Below are 22,596 nucleotides of genomic sequence, written 5' to 3'. Positions count from 1 at the left end.
CCGTCACTGCACCTACGCTCAATCACGCAAACACCTCCTCCCCCTCCCCCCCCCCCCCCTCCCCCCGTTTAGAGCGTCGAGCTTCCTACGTCGGTGCGCAGGTGGTTGAACTCCTCCTCATCCACCTCTAGCCACGTGACACCTTCCCGTTAGCCAATCGGCGTCGAGCTTCCTTCGTTCCTCCTCTCCCCTCGTTAACCGATCTGCGTCGAGGTTCGCGGTCACTTCACTTTTTGGGCTTCTCGAAATGCTGACCAAATAGTCACAGAACGTTTCACGTTAAAATTAGACTTTCTGAGCTTCGGAGGTCTTGTCCGGAAGCTCGGCTGAACTTTGTTCTGTAGTGGACAGCCTTAACACTTTCAGAGGATGAAAAATCGTTTCCTGCGATTTCAGAAAAATTCCTCGGATAACTGGCAACAATGATGTTAAAAACCAAAACGGCTGGAGTGCCGTAAACGTGAAGCATAGCTTTTCTAGTGGCTTAATCACTCCTGGACTTCAAATGATTGTCAAGAGGTTTGGTATGCCGACAGATGTTAAATTTTGTAGTATAGCAGCTTGGCACAGCGTGGCCCCTGGAGCCTGGAGGCCTCCAGCTCGTGTGACAGTCACTATTCGAACTGGCGATATGCAATCATAGTTAAGAAACCCCGACGCAAGGGAATGGGAGACCGGAGACGCTAGTGTGTGCGTCCCTTTTTTGCGTCTCTGCTCTCGCCTTTCTGTGTTTTATGTTATTTTTGTCTTTTACAGCGGAGCTGTTAAGGGCTTTCCCCAGGATCGTTTCCACCAGCAAAGAAATGATGACACCGAGCTCTGGACAGCTACTGCCATCTATGAGCGACGGCGGCAACCATGACAACTGGTGGCCGCCGTCGCTCATAGATAGATGACGGCAACCTTTCGTCGGAGGAAGAAGAGCGAGAGCGAATCATGCGCGAAGCAGCGCTAATGTTTACGCAAACGCTGCGAGGCCGCTATCGCCTAAAGTTCCACTGCGTCGAGCGCTTCATTTTCTTTTGCGAAAGAAGAGCAGATCTCTCGCCTGGAGAACAGAAGCTAAAGCTCCGCTGCTCTTCCTCTTCACCAGAGTGGATAGGCTTAATTTTTTTTTTCTGCCAGTTTTTGTTTTTATTACGATTACAAAGACAGAAACCAGAATGTTCTAGAGGAGAAAGAACTTTTATGCGTGCGCGTACGCAGTGGGCACATATAGAAAGAAAAAAACTTCGTGTTGTATCCAGGGTGTAGAACTGAACCAAAACCTGAACCGAATAACAGAGCAAAAACGTTGTTTTTAACCGAACCGGAACAAAATCGTAACCGAAATCAAGCATTTGATATTGAACCCGAACCGGAACGGAACCGTAATCCTATGTGGCGGTTACCGGTTCATTTGAAAACGGTTCGGCGTAATAAAATGTGACCCGCGCCTTCTTGCGGGTGGCGGCGCGAAGTCAATTAAATATTGGCGACGGTGGCGTCAGCGCCTCACTTTTGGCTAAACAAACGGACGCGACGTGGATGGAGACAGCTCAATAATAATTAAGCATATAAATATATTTTATGCGTCTGTACAGCACGACTTGGCGTCGGCCAGTCGCCTCGTATGCGTACAGTTCCATACTTTGCCGCATACAATGAACCGCACAGGACGTTACAGGCTACTTGCAAAATCATGTTTCCTTGAACGATGTTCGCACTGCACGAGCGCGTGTGCTTGGTCCGCTACCGGAACCGCCAGGCTTTGTGAACTTAGCCTCTGCAAAGCTGGCACTAATGGAACGGAGTATAAAAAAACTGTTGTGGGAGAGCGTAACGACTCATGTTCAAAACGCGAGACAAAAATTAAAAAAAAAAAAAAAAATACAAAGGCATTTAAGATTGCTAACATGTAGGAATGCGAAAACATTCGTATACGTAGCGTATTCCTACAAGCTGCGCGCCGTGCTGAGCCCGGTCGGTCAACCTCTGCGGAAGCTGCCCGGGTGGGCTCTGCAGCCGCGGCCGCTCTGCAGCTCCCGGCCACCTGTGCCATGGAGAGGGCTTTGTGCGGTTGCGTTCCTTAGAACTATGCCGCGTGTCAGCCAATGGGAGTTGATCCATCAATTCGCTGCTACAGACGACAGGCTTCGCTCCACGAAACAGAGGAATTTAGGTGCCGCTTGGCGCGGCCTCAAAAGCTGATAACGCCGGTTCGCTCCATCGGACAGGTAATACTTTTGCATTAATATTGTGTTTTGCTCGCCTGGAGCGCTGTTCAAAACTTGAGAGCCACGGGTCTATCCGGTGTGACTCAGCTCGAGCCCATAGCCTCTAATGCTCAGACGCCATTTTACCGCGTAAGTCACGTACTGAGTGCGTGAGCGCGTCACGTGCTGGCCCACTCAGTGCAACAAAACATGTATTTATCCTGAGACAGAGCACTGAGGCAGCCAGACATCTAGGCACCCTAGCGAAGTTTCCACGAGCGCGAAACTGTGGCGGCGGCCGGGGACGCCAATCGCCCAGCGCAGCCCAGAACCATGGACGCTGCTTGAAGAATTCGTGTGTGTGCGCGCGTGCGTATATATATATAGGGATGGGCAAAATACATGCAAATATGTATCGAAATACAAATACAAAATACTTCCTCAAAAATGTATTTAATTACAAATCTAATTACATTTCCAAAAAAACATTTAATTACAAGATACAAATACACCTAAAAGTATTTGGTCTCCTCCAAATACTTTTCCAAGTACATTCCTCAAAATTTGCGTCAGCGAAATCAGGGCACCTGCAACGGGTTCCTGGCTATCTCATATTAATTTTGCATTGCACGCTCGGGAGTTAGTGTCCGAGACTCTAGTAACGTAATAGAAATATAATCAAAAAAAAAAAAATGTAATCAGCTTAGAGGTGATAGCTGAAAGAAGTACAGAGCTTCAAGCAGCTTTTTTTGTCGATTACATTTTGGTATAGACCAACGAAGAACCGAGACGACCAAGACGCGCAGCACTACATGACCAGTTACAAAAATCTGGACAACCCGCGCATTTAGAATGTTCCAGGCAAAAATATGGATGGAAATCAGGCTGGAAAGCATCACAAGTTGTCACAGGCACTTATTTAGCCCGTCTGCCTGTGAACGTCGAATTCGTCACTATTCTTGCCCTGGACTAGCACCGTAATCACAAAGTCACTAAACGCTTGTGCTTGATTGAGAGACACTGCATTCGGTGCAGAACGTAGTTTTCTCCCTGCTCTAGACACATCTTAGGATGAGCAAAATGAGTCGTGACAATAAATTTGAGGGATGTATTTTCGCCCACAAAATTGTATTTAATTACAATTGTATTTGAAATACCGACGTTTTAGTATTTAAATACCCACGTCAAATACATTACCCAATTCGTAATTAAATACAAATGCAAAATACAGAAAGTATTTGAAATACGTATTTCAAATACTTGTATTTAAAATACTGCCCATCCCTGTATATATATATATATATATATATATATATATATATATATATATATATATATATATGTGTGTGTGTGTGTGTGTGTGTGTGTGTGTGTGTGTGTGTGTGTGTGTGTGTGTGTGTGTGTGTGTGTGTGTGTGCGTGCGTTTTTACAAGCACAGCATGTCGCCCATTTTTTAGCTTCCTTTTTTGTTTTCATTATCTTCGTTGTCTTTCTCCTCTTCAACATGGTTGTTCGAGCAAGCCGTTCGTGCAATGGGGTAGTTGGCGAATATACGTTGCGTGATGTCGTCAGTCACTGTGTGTGCTGGCTGATTAACTTCACATGCGAGTACTGTACTTTCGTGCTGTTTCCGAGCATCTGTACGACCACGTAATTTGAATCAAACCGTGATCGCGATAAAAGTCAAGACCACAAAACGAAATTAAGCATATATTTATTTCGCAGCACGCCCTCGGATGACCTTTATTATGCAGACGCCGTGTTGAATACACTTTTTCTTAAAATCTGGGATCTTTTGTTTTTAAGAACCGGTCTGAACCGGTTCGCGCTTCGTGGGACCGGAAACATAACCGTTATTTCGCAAGCATCCCTGAACCGGAACCGAACCGGAACAAAATGCGAAGCTACTGAACCCGTACCCGAACCGAACAGGAATAACGCGGTTCGACTGTATCAGTCAGTCCCAGCATTATTGAAATAGCCCAAAGGAAAAATCAGATACTCGCTTTGTGTGCGCGTATCCAGGCTCAAAAGAATGCGCCGAAACGCACGTTCACTGCTCGCAATACACTTTTTTTTTTTTTTTTTTAACGTTTGACTAAGTTGGAAGACTCGGGTTCCGATCCTTCCGGCTCCGCAAATTATGATTTTTCGGTAATTTTGCGAACCTTAATTTTCATCTCATCAGCACGCTTCATTCATTCGCATATTTGGACTTTTTAGACGGGCCCATCCTTAGGAAAACAAGGGACCTCAAAAAAGCTGACGCTTCGAGTTTGCAGGAGACGTCCCTTCAATGAACTTTCTGTACAAGGCTGCAGTCGGCATTTTGATTTTTTTTTTTTTTTTTACGCTTTCCTGCCAAAGGGGGTCAAAGAACTCGAGGAAAAGGGGGAAGGGGGGGGGGGGGGGAGTAGAAGGGGGGGAGAGAGAGAGAGAGAGAGACAGAAGGGAAAGAGAGGAAATGAAGAGAGAACAACAATCTGGAAAGAAGGGCATTCTCCCTTACCACTCCTCCCTCCTATTTTTCTAGCTGGACAACTTCCGCCACCTGTCGGGAAACAACGAAAACCCTACTTTTACATAGCAGCCCTTGCACTTTTGTCATCTTTCTGCTATGTTCGTGTTGTTCATGTCTCTATGGTTCATGTGGTGTAGAGCCAGTGGAAGAGCCATTGTGAGTTTGAGATATCATCACTGACCGTCGTGCACGAAACGACAACCCGTGTTCACCATGACCGATCTGGACCCAGTCACTCTTCTCGTGAAGACCTGCGTTTTGCTTGTATGCCTCTACGAGGGTGAGTTGAACGAAAAACGCGCCAGCCGACTGCCACTTCGGAGCAACTGCTTGGAGCAAGATGGCGGCGTACAGGGGACGGGAATGTTTGGGGTGTGACCACTGACCAGTGCTGTTTTGAAAGTGCGCGACCATGTCGTTGAAAACTGAAGGAATCTGGATACTTTTTTAAACACGTTGTGGCTATAATTCGTAATTCCTTGTAGTACTTTACAACGTGCTTTTGTGTTGACTACAGTGATGTCGTACACCCGAGCTTTAAATCCTTGGTGCTCGTTTTCCACAAATCGGATGATTGCTTTTATTTGAGCTGTGTAAATGTGGTCTACTCTAGAAGGACACGCGGTAATCAGACGCAGTGAGGTTGTCATAAACTAAGTATGATCCACGCTAACGTGTTTGAATGCTTTACACCGTTACATGGGTGTGGTGTGAACATCGTGTACGTTTACGGATTGGTTCCACCCTTTTAATACGTCTGTAAGTTATCCAGAAAGTGTTAAATTTTTGTTTTTGCAGAGACAGTTTTCTACTGGTTTCGCCAGCTTAGTTACGGTTCAGGTGGCGGTCCTGCACAGCATCGCAGCGGCGAAGGCGGTAAAATTTTCAAAATTTGTACAGAGATGGCGCTACGGGTACTAGCCGTTGAAGCGGTAGGTTCTTTTTTTGTAAGCTTAAATTGATTTTTAAGGTCGGAAGATATTCAAATTGATTTATGACTCTGGACTTCGTAGCCGAGGCAGATCTGAGGGACTTTATATGAAAACACCCCTCATGACCCATCGCACAGTCATCCCTCATCACCCGTAATCACGCAAGAACGAGGCTGCCAGATCCGAGGATCACCGCGGCGCGGATAATCTTTCTATTCGTAGTTCTTGGCTATCAATAAACGTTTTCTACCTACCTTCTCCAATCTCAAGCAGTTACTTCAGTGATGTCATCACTGAAGTCGGGGCATTATTAATTTTTGGCCTTTGTTTGAAGCAGAGGTTTCTCTATGAAAAATAGTTTCCTTTCGTGATTGCCCCATGACTTAATTAAGCGACCATATTTCTCGGCTGTGGGTTAAACTTAATGTTTAACTCTGTTACCAATTGCTTGTCGGTGCATTTCGCTCATTGTACCATCGGGTTCAAATGAAATGCAAGGAGTCATGGAACTTCAAGCCCACTACTGGGTCAGCTTTCAAGCTTGGGTTGTGCTTGGCAAGGTTCAAACACATTGGAGTAGGATTCACAACCTCGCCGCACCCTACTTTAATGTGTTTGAACCTTGCCAAGCACAACCCAAGCTTGGAAGCTGCGCCAATAGTAGGCTTGAAGTTCCGTCACTGTTCGCATTTCATTTGAACCCGATGGTACATTGTACATCAAATGCTACAGTGATAATGTACCTCAGTGTACATTATCACTGCCTCACTGTTCATTATATCTCACTGTATTATCATTATCACCCGACTGGCGGGCCTTACAGGCATTCCTTAGCGCTTCTGCTTAGTGCAATCGCCTTGTGAAACCATTGCCAGGACAGCCTTGTTTACAGTTACTGTATTGCCAAGTTGCTTAGCTTTATGTGCCAAGGATCTTTTGTATGAATATGTCTTTGCTAAGTTTGAGCCATTCATGGTTTATATGAGTATGTCTTTTCTCTGTGGCAGAAATGCTCCTTGGTACAATCCAACAGTTCTCCAGTCAGAAGGTAACTGAGTGTATATATTTTTTGTCTTCTATCTCCAATATCCAGTGTCTGCAATCAAGTGCTACCAGTGCAGCACCAGTGACGATCCTAAAGGGGAGGACCTCTGTGGTGCCTACGAATACTACGACAAAACTAAGAACACGGCCGTCGAGTGCCTGGGCGAAGAAGCCCACGCTTTGGGAACTTTTTGCTACAAGAAAATTCAGCAGTCACCCAGGGGATTCATCTGTAAGTATCTTCAGGAAACTGGAGTAGCCAAGCCTCACAATGATCAGGAGCGGAATTAGCCCTCAGACGCTGGTCTCGTGTATGAACTTTCCCATTCTCACTAAGTCCAAGCCACTGATCATTCCACATTGACTGCCACTTGTCCATGTTTAAAAAAAATTCCCAGCTCTCAATTTTTTTTCTTGTCCTTTTTTTTGTATTTATTTACCTATGAGTACAGAGTGGTTCTGGCAAAGGCACATCTCATTAGTTGTTCTCACAAAGGTCTATAGCCACTGGCAACCTAAGAAATGCTGGGCATGGCTTAAATATGTTTGCACATCTTGCTTTGTGAAGCATTGTTTTTCATTCTTATCGCCTAAGCCGCAGTCCATTGACTAGCTCCACCATCTGTCTGCTACATCTTGTGCCAAAGTGCCATTTTTGCTAAGAATTGTGCCACACCTATGCCAAAATGAATTAAAACAAAGCAAAAAAAAAAGATTATATTATTGGTTGATTTCATATTCAGAGAAGTAGAACAAAAGGAAAATGATGCAAATATGCATTATATAGCGTCTCTAGGTACCGGATAGTTTGTTTCATCTTGGGTCAGAACACAGTCGAAGGCTTAAACATATACAATCACAAACACACGCATAATGAAAGCGCGACTCTAGCCCTCGCTGTGCTTGATTACTTTAGCCGATAAAGGAGCACGTGCAGGTAGATAATGAATGCCATGTCGCGCTTTTGACGCTGCTTGATTGGTGCCATTGGCTCGTAGCATTGCCTTTGCCCTGACAACCGTGCTGGCCCTGTCAGCGTTTTAATTTTTGGACGATTTCCGGCGATGTCGGAAACTAATGGTCGCGAGAAAAATGTGCAAAATAGTGGGATGGCGGCTACTGCTATAAGACAGAGAGAGGCAGGGTCTTTTACTCCTAATGATATCGCTTCAATATCTTGTCTGCCACATGCCTCCCCACAACGGTTACAGTGTACTGTGGCGCTTGCTCCGCTCGCGTCCACCTTCACAACCTCGCACCAGCGCACGCGCGTCGAGCTTAACCACTTTGTACTAGAGTGCTATGAGCAGCGGCCGACATGGGGGAGCGTATGGGTTAGCGCGATTGACTCTGAAATTGTGCTCGGTACTATAACAGGTCAACCATCTTTGACCTTGACTGTAGCTTTAAAGGAGCTGTGCAACGATATTCAGCTGGAATGTTTTTCACTATACATGAGCTTGCTGGCACTAGTGGGAGTCAAGGATACTCGCACGCAACTCGCTGGCCAAGAAACTCCTTTGTTGCGGTGTAATTTCAAGGACAAAAGCGATCATTTTCATTCAATCTCTCCTTTGCAAAAATTTAATGACGCAACGTGGGGATCGCAGTACACCCATATGACGATGTTTGAATGCTGTTCATAGATTGGACCTGAGCATTGCGTGGGCACTCGATTTGGGCTTGTGATAATTACTAGCTCGAGAAGCATTCGGGTAGTGGCCCGTGTCCAATCGCTGCAACGACGACAATAGCCCAGCCATAACAATATCTGGAACTCGGCGCGCGCCCTGTGCTTTGCCAACCCCAGCGCGTGGCTATGATCAACATTGGCGGCATATAATCGGCTCCAGATCATGTGGCCGCTTGTTCTGGCTGCGAGTTGAGGGGGTGAGCGCTGCTCGTTTTTCAATTTTTTTCTGGGACTTCTATTGTGTGGGGTGAAAAACAAACGCGTGTTTCATAGGTCATTAATGTCAGGGATCCGTTCTAAGCGGTATTTGCGCAAAGTACAAAAATTGTTGCATCGCCTCTTTAACCCTCAATGCAAAAGTGAAATGGCAAATCACGTGGTTGTGACATGCTTGGACACCAAATGCGATGACTCCAAACTTGCACCTTGCTTTTTGAGCACACCGTGGAACTTGTCATTCGCATAAGTGATGATAAGTGCCGTCATTGGACGCATTGGCAACGAATGCGAATCCAATTATTCATTGACGTGCGTATGGGTCTGAGTGATGCATTGCTCATGTCCAGTGCTTGGGCACTGTGGATGCATCACTGTGAAATGGTGCAGAGCTTTTAAAGGAAAAAAAGTATAAACTCGTCTGCTATAAATTGAAATTTTAGTACACCAGGGTTTCTACCTTCGTTTACTAGGTTTCGTTTGGCACACTAAACAATATGCAATTAGTAAAATCCAAATTTATCCCAGCCCAAAATTTATTTCATGGTCCCTTTAAATAATACAGTAGTCAAGGTAGTTCCCGTGCTGCAGTTCATCGAAGGGCGGCAAACTTTGGCACAACTCTGATTTGAACACTGCTAAAGTGCAGGGTCACTTTTGAAACAGCACTAAAGGTTTTCACGGGTGGTGGTTTTTTGCAGTTTATAATATCAGAATCTTGAGTTCGGCGTTCATAAAACTTGGGGGGACGTATTTTTATTGATAGCCGTTTTAGCGCACATGCTAATTTTTGCCGGCATTAGACAGGAATTATATTTAAATGCTAAATTAACTTTCTAGTGTAGAAGGGAAAGGGAGAGAGAGGCTTTATCTCAGCTTAAGTGTTGCGTTTTGCTTCATTTTCAACAATTTGTTTTTGACAGCCATTGTAAATGGAATCTACTCTGACCTGAGCTTTATCTCTAAAATGGCTGTATGTTTTTTGGCATCCTGTTTATTATTACTGAAAAAGGTAATGAGTAATAGAATTCAGTACCAAAGATGAACCCTCAGTCATTATCAGATATTAGCTTATTTAGCGACACAATCTTGTTTTAATTTTCAAGTGACGTACCAACAGATGTTGGCATCTGCTCCGAAAACTTCATTGGCTGCTCCAAACCTATATTTTGCCTGCTACAAAACTTGCTACAAAATGTCATATGCCACTTCCATCTCTGGTATTGCCTCTCAGCAAAGTTGCTTTCGTAGCTGAAGGTGTCCGGTACCTCCTATAACCTGTAACGCCATCTTTTCTGCGGCATTCTAGGGGACGGAAGGTGGCGCAGTGTGGAGCGCCGATGTGCCCAGATCTCCGAGCGTGGTGTCAACTGGGGCTGTGACTGGGGCTACCACGAGAATGGCGTCTATTGGGAGGAATGTTACTGCGCCGAAGACAACTGCAACGGGGCGCCGAAGGCGGGACTCGTCCACCTAGTTCTCGTCTTCTGCGCAACCGTCGGGGTCCTCCGCCACCTCCTCGTCGTTTAACGGGCACCGATAAGTACGTTGGGAGGTCCTTCTGTTGGAATGTTTTTCGAAGACTCGAAAGTTCTCAGTAGGAATCGTGCTTCAGCTGCGTGAGTGCGCACTCCCGCAACTTGGCCATCGTCTTCGAGTGAAATGCACTGCTCCCCGATGCTGGGTGTGTGGTCGTGCTGCACCCGTCGAGTTAACCTGCCACATTTTGTAGCGGACTGACCTCCCGAACGTCAATGCGACCGATTAGACTTTTGGAAAGGGCACGCTGTTTACTGTCAAGTGTGGGCCCATTTTCTACGGAAGGTTGTTAGACTTAGAATTGGAAGAACCGCTATTTTCTGGAACAACTCTTGAGGAGTTAGTACGAAGTCCGTTGGTGGTCAAGTCCCATTAGGTAAACGTTTGTAACCAACCATGCTTGCTGGCATGATAAAAGCGCCTTAGTGGAAAGATTTGCGATGCGTCAGTGTTCCCAACCGGCAAAAAACAAGTTTTGTGTTGTCAACAGGTGGAGTTAGGTACAACTGGGCTGCTAATGAGCCACTATTATTGTATATGTTATCAAAGTTGGTTTATGTTTGTTTATTCAACCCTGTCCTTTGAAAGTATGAGTTTCATTTTTCTTTGCACCTTGCCATAACTACCTACATGGCTGTTGGAGGAGTTGAATCTCTTCCTTATCAAATTGAGGCAGTGCTAATGGACCCATTTCTGTTTCAATGTTCAGTGGGTCCAGTTAGGGATCAATACATCTGATACCAGCCCATGGTTTGTTGCAAGGTGGGAAAACATTTTGCTCCAACTCGGGCATGATGTTTGTTTCCGTCCATCTCATTTCATAAGGTTTGATTGTGCCCGTCCTAGGAATTTTCATAGACAGGAAGACAGAACTACCCTTGTGGCGTTTTTATACACTCTTGTTTGGACAATTTTGTCAATTTGCAATGGTTAAAAAATACCCTTGTATAGTGAAAGCTTGTGGGATTTATTGTTCAACACCTTTGCTCAATGATGGCAGCATGCAGCCAAGGGGGGGAGAGAGATGGGGAAACATTGCCAGCCAATTACGGTATTGCATGAAGGGACATACAACACCATGACTGGCCGGCACCTTTGCACAATCACGGCTGCATGCAGCCCAGGGGGAGAAAGAGCTGGAAAGAGGCCATGTTGAAAAGGGGAATTCAGGTTGTCAACATAAAAATATATGGTTAGGTTAGAAACATGGCCTGGGAAACATGCTTTTAGCAAACACCGGTGTGCATGTTTGTTATCCCTTTTATGGGGCATTCTTGAAATGAGATTGCAATTGTATGCGATGTGTAACTGCTTTAATCCACACATTTTCATAATCCGTCCAATGTACAGAAAAAATAAATTATTTTTTTACACATTTACCAAATTGCTTTTGTCTCCTTTCAGTGTCAATTTTGATAAAAGTCATTGTGTGTTAGGTGTACTGTAGCAACATTTTAATTAAGAACAATTACAAAAAAAAAAATGTACCTGATTCAGTTCATTTCAAACAAGCAAACAATTTTTCCTGCCAGTAAGGGGCTAGCTTATTCTGGGCACCAATATAGACGGTAGTCTTCCAGTATCCTAAATGAGCTAAATATGTAAATGTGCCGACGTCGTGTTCGATTTAACTGCACCGTCCAGTGTACATAGCTCGCAGCGATGATGTGATCGCTGTGCCATTTCTGCCAAAGCACTTGCCCTGCTACATTGTACCAGAATGTGACGACTTTGCACCAGCATTTCACCCAAAAGCCCTTTAACAATATGGAAACTGTTCAGCTCGGGCTTCGATACAGAGATGAGTTTTCACAGTATTCATGTGCGATTTTTCAAAACTTTTAACATACTGTTCGATACAACCTTCGGATAGAACAACAGTGGCGTCACTAGGGTCAGCGGCACCCTGGGCGGTGGTCCGCCGCGACACCTCTCTCTCCACCCCCCCCCCCCCCCTCCCCTTTCACTGCCCAGCTGCAACCCCCTGAGCGCTGCACCCGGGGCAGTAAGCCCCCCTAGTGACGTCCCTGTAGATCAATGACAGATACTCCTCAGAGTTTTCGCAGTACCCCATTGCCCGGGGCCTGTTCAGTTGAGTAATCTAACTCCGCTAAGTGCACTTCTTACCATGCACTAATGCACTGCGGAGAAACAACTCGCACGTATGTCGCTTTGCCACAGTACACTCGGGTGCTGGGGGAAACGCACTCTTTCAGAGCGGACGCGTCGAGTGTCTGAATAGAAAAAGAACTTGTTGAATGTCGATGTGACAACCCTGCCTTGCAGAGCAATTAGCAAAGTAAACCCGCAGGTATTATGCATATGATAGACTGCAATACCCTGAGAAGTTGCTTGCACAATTCGTCTTAATTTTTTTTTTTTTTTTTACTATGAGATGTAAGGATAGTTGGGCACAGGGAGATTATTTATTAATAACCTTGATTAGGTGTCGCCCTCGTGCACCATAAGTCGAATTTTTGTGCGAAATCGCGCGTTTCGTTACCACCTAGATAGGCCTCCAAGCCTTTCTCGACACAGTCAATAAAGTCTGAATTAAAACTAAATTACCTTTAGCTTTATAATAGAAGCTTGGAAACAATCTTGACGAGCTGAGTTGGATTTTTTTAAGTAGCCAAAATTATTGCCCCAATGCCGGTTTTACGTCGTGATAAAACTCTATATGACCAGTGATATACTTACCTAAATGACAAAATATTTGTTTCCTTAATCTGACTAAAGAATTGGCACTTAATTGCAACCTTCGAAAGCTTGACTAAAACGTTTGATCCGGTACTCAAAATTATTCAAATATTATTTTAGTGAAACATGATTTGGTTCTATTCCATACTTTAAGTAATCATTCGCAGGTATTCATGTTATGCCCTTCGTTGGTTATCACGTGTTTCAAATGCAGCTGTTGGAATCAGCTTTCTTAAGCATAAAAATGGCTATTTTGTTACGACCTTCTTTGTATCTTGAATGTTCGAGAAATCAGGTCAGATGCAAGGAGTTGTTTGACAGAAGTGAGAGGGCAAAGCTTGTTTTTTTTTTGTTTTTTTAATTGTACAGGCCAACCGATGAATCTTAAGATAGTGTTCACAGGGGAATGAAGTGTATGCTTGCCCTCTAAAAAAGTTTTCTGCTGCTCCGAACAGAGCTTTTGTCTGCTTTGCTCTACTTGCTCTGCTGACGTCTAACTCCTGGTTAGCTCAGTTGGTGGAGCGCTCCACTGGAAATGGAGAGATACCTAGTTCGATACTACGACCAGGCAGATTTTTTTCGGTCGCGCACCAGTCACCTAGCTTTTTTCGGAGATTTGTGTTTGTCCTTTGTCCCCCTTGTTCCCCTTCTCCAGGGATTGTTTTCGTCGTCCAAAAGACACTCCAAATCGACTCGGAGAAGTCGCATTACTGTCGTGGTTGGAGCCAAACCTTTATGGGGACCCTTCCAATTAACGTCATGATCATCATCTCGAGCTGCTCCATGTAAGGACAGAACACTTCCCCCTAGAATTTGTTCAACTTTAGGTGCGGGCAGAGTCGAAGCTACGAGCGCAAGCATGCTGCCCCAAACGATGCTTGCAGTCACAAGGGCAGCAAGGTAAAGGTGAGGTGGAATCCAACTTTGGTGGAATCTCGCGAAACCACAAACATGCTCAAATATTCAACAATAATTTTCGTTCTTTTTTTTCCCCCCGAGACTACGACAGTTATGATGCCTCGCAATTATGTTATCGCGCCTTTAAATAGTGTAAATGATTCCGCCTACCAACACTATCGTAAGGGTGCTGATGCGAGACGAACTGCATGACACAAAAATCTTCACGCGCTCGAGCACTCTGGCGCACCGCAAAGACCCGCATTATTTCGAATTTAGCAGTGCAAGCGCTGAAGCGGAGGACTCCACTAGCGTCCTATCCAGCGTTCGCCCTGCTAAAATTGAAAGAATGGAGCGCTTTGCAAATAGGGTGGTGGTGGTTTGGGGGGCGGGGGGGGGGGGGGGGGGGGGAGGGGGCGGGCAGAAGGTTCTGGGCCCCCGGTACCAGGCATCCCAGTCAGCGCTGGGGTAGGCGCTTTACTAAAGCGCCTAACCCAGCGCTTTACAACAGTAAGTTAACAGCTCAAAAAGGTAGGGCGAGGGCAAGGAAGGCTGGGGAAGGAGAAGCAGAAGAAATGCTGGAGAGGAGATGGGGAAACCATCCCCCTCTCCACCGTTTCGTCTGCTTCCTCCTCCCCAGCCTTCCTTTCCCCCGCCCTACCTTTTTGAGTCTCGGGAAGTGAATGGGGAGGGGGGGGGGGGGGGGGGCGTGCAACGAAAAACTTATACTCTGTCTCACTAAAACCGTGCAGTACAGCCAAAGCTACAGGGGAAAGAGTATCCCGACCTTCTCAAGAAAATTAAGTGAAACGAGGAACTGGGGAATCCCAGCCCTTCTCTGCCGTTCCTCCTTTCCCTCCTCTTGAACAGGTTGGCATGCGCTCTCTCCCCTGTAGCTTTGGCCGTACTGCACAGTGAGACGGAGCATACGGGCCCCGAGTGCCAGAAGGCATAGCTACGCCACTGCTGCAATCAACTATACTCCGTATCACTAGAACCGTGCAGTGCAGCCAAAGCTACAGGGGAGAGCGTACGCCAACCTTTATAAGCTCGCCACGCTATCTCGGTACATTTCCTCGGAAAGATGGAGAAGTGCCTTTTGTAGATGTAATCTAAAACAGTCGCGCACGTCCTTTCCCACCTCGAGCAGCAAAAGGTTTTCTAAACAGCACCATACGCACAACGTCGTGTTATAAACGTATAAACCCACTTACTCCCTCAACACTCTATTTACCTCGTGCGCGTGCCGCGAGGGCCGCCTGCGGCGCTGAACGCAGTAGCGACCCTGAAACGCAGTTTCGCTTTCTGGTTCTTTTTGCCGCTTCCTTATTATTGGCGGAGATATGGTCACCTGCGTCTAAACTGTCCAAAGTGCTGCGGAAAAATGGCCTTCCAAAGTGCCATTTTTTTTTTTTTTTTTGTCAAACATGTTTTGCTTTTGTGAAGTGTAAACCTTACACTAAAGTCCGAGGAGCAGAAAGCTTCTTGAACCCTTTGACCATTGTGTGTGCTAGGTCTATAGTGTGTAATTATGCTATTTTTATTGAGCAAACGATGTTTTAAAGCAGCCGACAACAAGCAGACGACGGCCGCGCGCGCGTACATCCGAGCACCAGTTGCACGCCGCCGAGATTTCTGCAATGACAACAGGCTCCAGGCTCTTCCCGCAATACTTGGACATGAAAAGGACAGCCATTGCCATTGTACTGAGGTCCGACCGCGAGCAGAGCACATAAAGTCACATCAACAAACGCTTGATACAAGCGTTTACGCACAGGTCGGTGACCGGGTGATCTGCCATTTTGTTACAAACACATTAAAAGTTGAATACGAACACCAACTGCCTGAAAGGCAATAAACGGTGATAACCAGAAGGGAGACCACACAGTGTACCATTTGCATTGTTGAATAAGAAGAAAACAAGCGCAGCAAGTTTGCACGATACGCGCGTCAGAATGAGGGGTTGGCCTAGTTGTCGCGACTCTATCAATAGACCGTGTATGTCGGTACTCCTGCCACTCAACCAGCTCGGCGTCGGCGCTCGGAGGCTCGGCCGCTCGCTTGGCTTTGGAGCCCTGTATGCCGCTACGTCTCTGTCGCACGGAGAACGCCGGTCGGAGCGCGCTCGGCGCTACGTCCTCGCCAGAGTTGCGCCTAGCCCCAATATCCCAGGTTTTCGCGCAGGATTAATCGATCAACATCCGGGCAACGGGCGACTCTCCTCGTCAGCGCATGCGCGGTGACGACGGCGTCGCGCGGCCGCCGTATCGATTCGCAGCTCTCGGCTAGTTTACGCGCTCAAGAAGGACACGCCGAGAAGTCCACTGGGTGCCCCGGTAGCCCGAAGAGGAAAAGCGAATCATCATGTCTAAGCCGGCGACGTGCTCGGCAGAGTAGGCGTTTGCTGGGCGCCGTAAAGTGGCACGCTTCGCTATTAACTTTTTGTAAAAAAAAAAAAAAAGAAGGAAAAAAAAGAAAATCTAAAAGAGAGGGTAAAAAAAAAAAATACTAACGGAGATTTTCGATAGAGATATTCACCGGTGTTGTGGTGGTGCCACGGCGAGTCGCTGCGCGAGTTTCTCCGGTGGGCAGTGCATCGGTAGCCGCCGGGGATCGCTCTTCCGTGCTTCGTCGGACGCGCAAGGAAACGATGGTGGTTTCGAGGAGTACGCAACTGCCCTGCTTCTTAGGAGTTCTTCTCGTGTTCTTGGCGTTTGTGCACAGAGGTGAGTAAGCGTTCCGGACGTTTTGCATTCTTTCCCTCAAAAGAAGCACAAGAGAATAGCTTCCATTCGGTTATTTGTTTTGCAATTTCTCCCTGCGGGAAGCTGCGTTTTCCCTAAAGCGGGAAATTTCGGGAGCGTTGAAAGTAGGTCAGTTCCCCAGGGGGCGTTTGAGCTTGAATAATATAGCGTGCATTCCTAAGTAGCCTTCTCTCTCTCTCTGATGTCGCCCTAATTGAATAACCTGCTAGTGCCTAGTTGCCGCCAGTTATAGATGTGCCTTGACTACTGGCTTCGCGGTTAAACGCGTGGCCAACGTTCGCTCTGAACCCGCCGGTTGAGAACTTCCATTACCGAATTAAGTAAAGTTGCGCGAAAAATACCGGTTCGAAACTTTCCGATATTGCGTCACTCTTATATTTGCGACAGAAGTGACTAACACTGTGCAGTGTTTGCATATGCATCGCATTAATGAAGCTGACATTTCGCGGTTCCGGTCTCCCGTGTTAGGCTTAACAGTGACCTTCATGCGCGCTGCCATGTTGGGTGTGCTATACCGCAACGCTCGACCCATCCAAGCTCTCGTGGAATGTTTTCGTTTGTTCTTTATTTTGTCGAAATTATAACGGTAGTTTATAGCATAAGATCGCTGCTTGTGATATAGCGGCGTGCGAATTTGCACGCATCTTGTGTGGTTTCTTAAAGAGAGAGGGAGAGAGAGAAAAAGAAAGCCTTCTGATTGGTTTTTGTGGATCGTCAAGTGCGTGAATGTCATTTCGGTGAAGCGTTTCGAGGTCGCGAATCCTTTCCTGCCGCAAAATTAACGCAATAGCGACCAAAAACAAAACAAAACAAAACAAAAAAGTAAAAAAAAAGAAAGCGAGCCCGGTGTTTGAAGATACGGTTATCTTTCTCGAGCAGGCCTCAACGGACGGAAGTCTCTCGAGGTCTGTCACGTCCGTTGCGCGAGGGTACAAGGCGAAGGAAATAAGGGAGCTTCCGTATTTACACAACGGCGCAGTTTCTTCCGCTTTCTGTCGTCTGCACACTCCACGACGTACACCTGCTTCTTCACTCGGTCGAAATCAATGTCTATCGGAGATTACTTTTACCGAAAGGTTCACACTACCCCTCATAACGTCAGAGGAAAAAAAAAAAAAATTGAAAGGCCAAAAATATTAGGCCATAGCCATTTTCCACTATGCCTGCTTTTAACAACTTAGGCAAATTACGGCCTACCTTTTGGGGAACGTAATACAAGAGTTTGTTTATGAATGGTTTATTTGAAGAAAAAAAAAAAAAAGAAAGAAAAGGACGTTCTTCGCACGTGATGAACTGCATCAGAAACTAACGTTCCCTCCCCGGTTCAATATCCAACCTTGTTTTTAGCGTTTATTTTGCAATTTTATACCGAGGGGAAATGCGTCGGCAGCTTTGAACGGTGCTCTTTAAGCGGACATGAAATGAAATTCCAACGTTTTTAAAACGATCCAAACGTCGCATCATTGGCGGTCAACCACATCCATGACCGACTAGGAAAAAGCAAAACAAAGCAGATGAATGCGTTCACGATCGTTTGAAAAACAAATATGTACAAAATAAAGCCGTCTTTGAGAGAGAGAGAGAGAGAGAAAAAGTGTGTGTGTGGGGGAGGGGGTTCTAGAACTGTTTTCATACTCGTGTAATGAATCTTGGTCGCAACTTTTCTTTACAACTTCAAAGGTTTTTTTTTATTTATTTTTTACGTAACAGCAGGCAAAAATGATGTTGTGGAAAACTGCTTGGATCACCAGAGGGGTGATTGTCTTTCGTCGGCGGAAAAGGATTCGGTGTTTTTCGCGACAGACAAGGCAGGCCATAACGCACAGTGTGTCCGGAATAGACATAGCTGTCGGAAGGAACAACCTTGGAAGTATGTACACAAAGGTCCCCATTCAGCCGAGCGTGGCTTCAGCGCGCGCACACGCCCATGCATAGAGAAAAAAGGGGTAAAAACACCCAAAAGCATTGCGCGGTTACTGCCATGTACCGTAACCACGGGCTTCCGGGAACAAAAACATTCGCTAACAAACGAAAAGAAAAAAAAAAACGCGTGTGTTATTCGCGCGGGAGGATTCCTACACGCAAGGTCGACGTATGCACGCATGTGAGAGGGAAAAAAACCAGCTACAGTATCCTATTTCTGTTTTTTCCCCCTCAACAGTAGATTCCTTTTCCGTGAAAGAATATATCTTGCCACCATTAGCGTAGTCAAAAATTTAGAGGGATTTTTTTTTTTGTCAGGTTTAGAGCAGTAGAACGAAGAAGTCTAGGAGGAACAAAATATGCATCTTCTCTTCTCATTATACCTATGAAAAGAAAATCAAGCGTACAAAAGACCGCGCATTTGATTACCATAAAAACACTTTGCTACATGGCTGACACGACAAATTACAAAAAAAGAAAAGAATAATAATATAATTGCACTATTTTTTATTCATAATATGGGTGGACGTGAAAAGTGTTGGCGCACCGTTAGGTGAACCACAACAGCGTGTCGCGCGCCCAAGGCAGGGAGGAAAGAACGGTGTGATTTCACTACGCAGTTTTCTTGCGGGGTCCCATCGGGTTTGAGACACATGCCCCTGACGCGTGACATCCGAGGAAATCGAAGTGACTTAGGCTCGAAACAGTTACTTTAATTATATATGTAAATATAAAAAAAAAAATCGGCTCTATGGAAGGGAGAGGCATGGTAGACGATTAAATGTGCCCTGAGGAGGTTTCTGAGATCTCCTGAATATAGCGAAAACTCATTCTGCTGGCTTTAAGCACCCTAGAGATCCCTAAATCATGACGCGGCCGATGTCCCTATCAAAAAAGCAATCAAAGATCGCAACACATCTCCGGGTCACGGCGATGGGAGGAGCATGTTCCGGAACGGTGGAACCACTTGGGTTGTTCCAGACTCGAAGTTAAAGATCGCCTTGAACGGTTGCTACAAACACTAACTTTCTTGATTTAGTTACGATAGGTCCGAAGACGAGGAGCAGTCTTCGTAGTGTGGTGCCGTTCTGTGGTGTAGTGGGCCGTACTCTCTTATATACCTTCGTGCATAGGGTTACCTCGCGGTGGGCGTGAACTGGGGAAACCGCGAGGCAATACGGCAACCAGAAGACGATGGATCAATATCCGCGGTGCGATGGTGAGCCATGAGGTTATTATCCGATGGTATGCGATTTGGATATTGCGCGGAACTGTTGCGAGCGCGCGGCATTGTTCCGCCGACGACGCGGCGCTTGAATCGGGTATCGTAATCCGACGCTTTCAGGAGCCGATCCTGTCGAGCGGAGAAACGTTATCTCGGTAGCCGCTGTATAGGTCGGTGTGTGCGTCACCAGGAAGGTATACGAGTAACAGGCTGAAGTTGAGCTAGTTGGTACATAATTTAGGTAAATGGCCAGCTAGAACGATAGGGACAAAAGACAGAGAGAAACAGAGACATACGCACCGCTGTGTGTGTATGTCTCTTTTTCTACTTTTCTGTGTTTTGTCCCTATCGTTCTAGCTGACCATTTACCTAAAGTATACGAGTAAACCGGGTTACCCTCCCATTCATCGTGATCTGTTTGCTCTATGAACCAAGGCCCCTGCTGAAACACGTGCAATATTAATTTTATGTTTGGATGGAGTACCGCAGAAAGAAGAATAACGGACAAATTTCGGGGGAGAGGGGGAGGGGGGTGTTCTGACCCCCATACACCCCCGGATAGGCTACTGTTCCCTAAATAAATAAGCTACGCTTCAGAGTAACGACACTTCAGCCACCTTGGTGCTTAAAATAATGGTTTCCAGTTGTCTGAAATTGCAGGAAACGTTTTTCCGTCTTCCAGAAATGTTAGAACAGTTCGCGACAGAGCAAAGCGATAGCATCTGAGCTGCCTACCACCGTGTCTAAAGCTGAGGAAGTCGCATTTTTGAATTTTGACGATCAACAGTTGCGTCTGCTCTGCTCCTCTGCTCTAAGCACCAAGATGGCGGCGCCCACTAGCAGATCGAGGAACGGAGTGCCGACACTCTGACCGTAGCTCATTTAGTAACTCTAACCTCTGTCACTTATTTTTTTTTTCAGTCGCTGACAATTAAGCGTTTTTGCTTTATAGTGTATTCACCCTTCAGCGTCAATATGCTACAGCATATTGACGCTGAAGGTTTACTTGACCGTTAATATTGTCAAACTGAATCAGCTGGGACAAAAACCACCCAAAAAGAAAACGACGCATGCCAGCAGGAATGACTGTTTCTAATGAATAAAGTGAGCTTGCGTGTTACAAGGCAGTGGGAGGAGTTTGGACACCGCAAATCTCAGTTCCGGCTGCATGTTGAGCCGCGCGACCTGTAGTTGGTTTCCTTCGACGTCACTGCGTGTATAGAAGCCGAGTTCACATTTCTTTCGAGTTCCCGAGCCATTTCGTGACTCCCCTAGGGAATATATGTCTCTAACCCCCTCGTGGACGCGCGACCCACAGCTTGAAAAACTCTGGCGTAGGTGTTGGTGTGACCGCGCAACATACATAACGACAGTTTTTAGACTTAGGCTAGGTGGCGCAAGCTACCGCCCGTTACAAAGGGTAAAGTCATTAACATCCATCCAGCCATCTCTCTCATGTGCTTGCAAACAGGCCTGGTGAATAGCAAAAAAATCAGAGCACTGTAATTTTTTTTTGCACTGAGCGAATGCGTGTTCAGAAAGGCGCCGTCCGAACAACGATATATAACGGAGCCTACATACAAATTGACAAGATCGACGTCACTTTTGTCTCTCATTGGAATCTTGCCTCCGTGAAAACAACCCCCCTACTAGTACAACCTTATTCGCACTATACTCATTTTCACATTAAAGGGAAACTGAAGCGGCTTTGTATTTGAGAGAGAGAGAGAGAAAACTGAAATCATTTTTATATAACTTTTAGGATTACGAAGGTCACAATTACATTTCAGATTGATGCTCCAAGTATAGCCACCACGTCGCTTTCAGACTAGTGCTAGAGGCCCTCCTCCCCCGCCGCGTTCGGTGCAAGGAGGGGATCATGATTCGGTATACATGCAGAGATCTCAGCACTTCCGCGCTTTCCGCAGGCTTTACCCGAGCAGTCAAAAGCGCTGCACGCGTTCCCTCACAAACGGCACGCGCGAGGCAGCTGAGAACTCTAGGTAGTGACGTCACATCCTGCGGTTTGTTTTTCGGGTTCGCTCGCGTCTGTCGATACGTTTGGGTCAAACGTTTGTGATATTCAAATACATTTTCTACGTGGGATTGGCTTAGTATAAGCGATAGAAAACGCACAAAAAACGACGAGCGCCGTGACGATGCACTTTTGGGGCTACCTGATTGGCTACATGGGGTAGTAGCGTTGGCTATGGTCAGGCTTGGTTCGAAGCGCAGTATAATATTGTTTTACAGACAGAGAAAAATATTATGAGACGACTGGCCAAAAAGTATCTTATTACGTTCGCGTTACTATTTTTGTATATTAGGTAGCGATTTACGGCAGTTGTTGGGGCGTACAGGAGTCCGCCGATTGATCTAATGTGAACTGTCCTGGGTGGATTTTGAGTGATCCAAAAAAGGCTTCATGCTCGCGCCTTTAGTGTGGTGGGTACTGTTCTTGCAAACATGAAGATGGCGTATACGCTGAGTAAACACTCAAAACCAGAGCAGTTAGGCTTCATTCAAATCTCATCTACGTAACCCACGTCAATTAGCTACATATCACACATATTTCTCGCTCGTGGATATCGCGTTTTATGCGGGCGAATTCAGCTTAAGCCTGCTGAATTTCGCATTCTGAATGTGCAGAGAGTTTCCTTTTTTCGGTAAATTGCAGCTTGGAAAATCCGGTCTATTTCGCAAAACAACTAATAAGGCACTTTAAAAAAATGGTGAGAATCGTTTGGTTTTCCAAAGTTATGTGTGCGTTCTGGCTGGACTGCGATCTATAGTACGTGTAAACGTTTCTGAACTCAAGGCTCCTCGGGAAAGGTTCCGTCGCTTTATGTATACTTGGCTTCGCACGTGGCAGCCTCACTGCCAAGCGCGATGATCTCCCAGTGACCTAATCTGTCTCGTAAACATTGTGGCCGCCTTCCGACGACG

General features: G+C 46.0%; 1 protein-coding gene across 1 annotated transcript; it reads left to right on the top strand.

Annotated features, from left to right (window-relative positions):
• Positions 1–4,774: 4,774 nt before the first annotated feature.
• Positions 4,775–11,519, top strand: LOC8025482. The gene is made up of 3 exons (XM_002409159.5): positions 4,775–4,996; positions 6,742–6,924; positions 9,911–11,519. Exons 1-3 carry the CDS (start codon positions 4,930–4,932, stop codon positions 10,129–10,131), a joined length of 471 nt encoding a protein of 156 aa, XP_002409203.1. The 5' UTR covers positions 4,775–4,929; the 3' UTR covers positions 10,132–11,519.
• Positions 11,520–22,596: the final 11,077 nt, after the last annotated feature.

Source organism: Ixodes scapularis, unplaced genomic scaffold (genome assembly GCF_016920785.2).
Source record: "Ixodes scapularis isolate PalLabHiFi unplaced genomic scaffold, ASM1692078v2 PGA_scaffold3__209_contigs__length_174095766, whole genome shotgun sequence".
Classification (NCBI taxonomy): Eukaryota; Metazoa; Arthropoda; class Arachnida; order Ixodida; family Ixodidae; genus Ixodes; species Ixodes scapularis.
Note: the sequence above shows the minus strand (reverse complement) of the source record. Positions and strands in the feature narration are given on the sequence as shown.

Coding starts and splice junctions, on each gene's coding strand:
- LOC8025482 (XM_002409159.5), top strand. CDS start 4,930: ATGACCGATCTGGACCCAGTCACTCTTCTCGTGAAGACCTGCGTTTTG. Junction 4,997..6,741: donor GCTTGTATGCCTCTACGAGG/GTGAGTTGAACG, acceptor TCCAATATCCAG/TGTCTGCAATCAAGTGCTAC. Junction 6,925..9,910: donor GTCACCCAGGGGATTCATCT/GTAAGTATCTTC, acceptor GCGGCATTCTAG/GGGACGGAAGGTGGCGCAGT.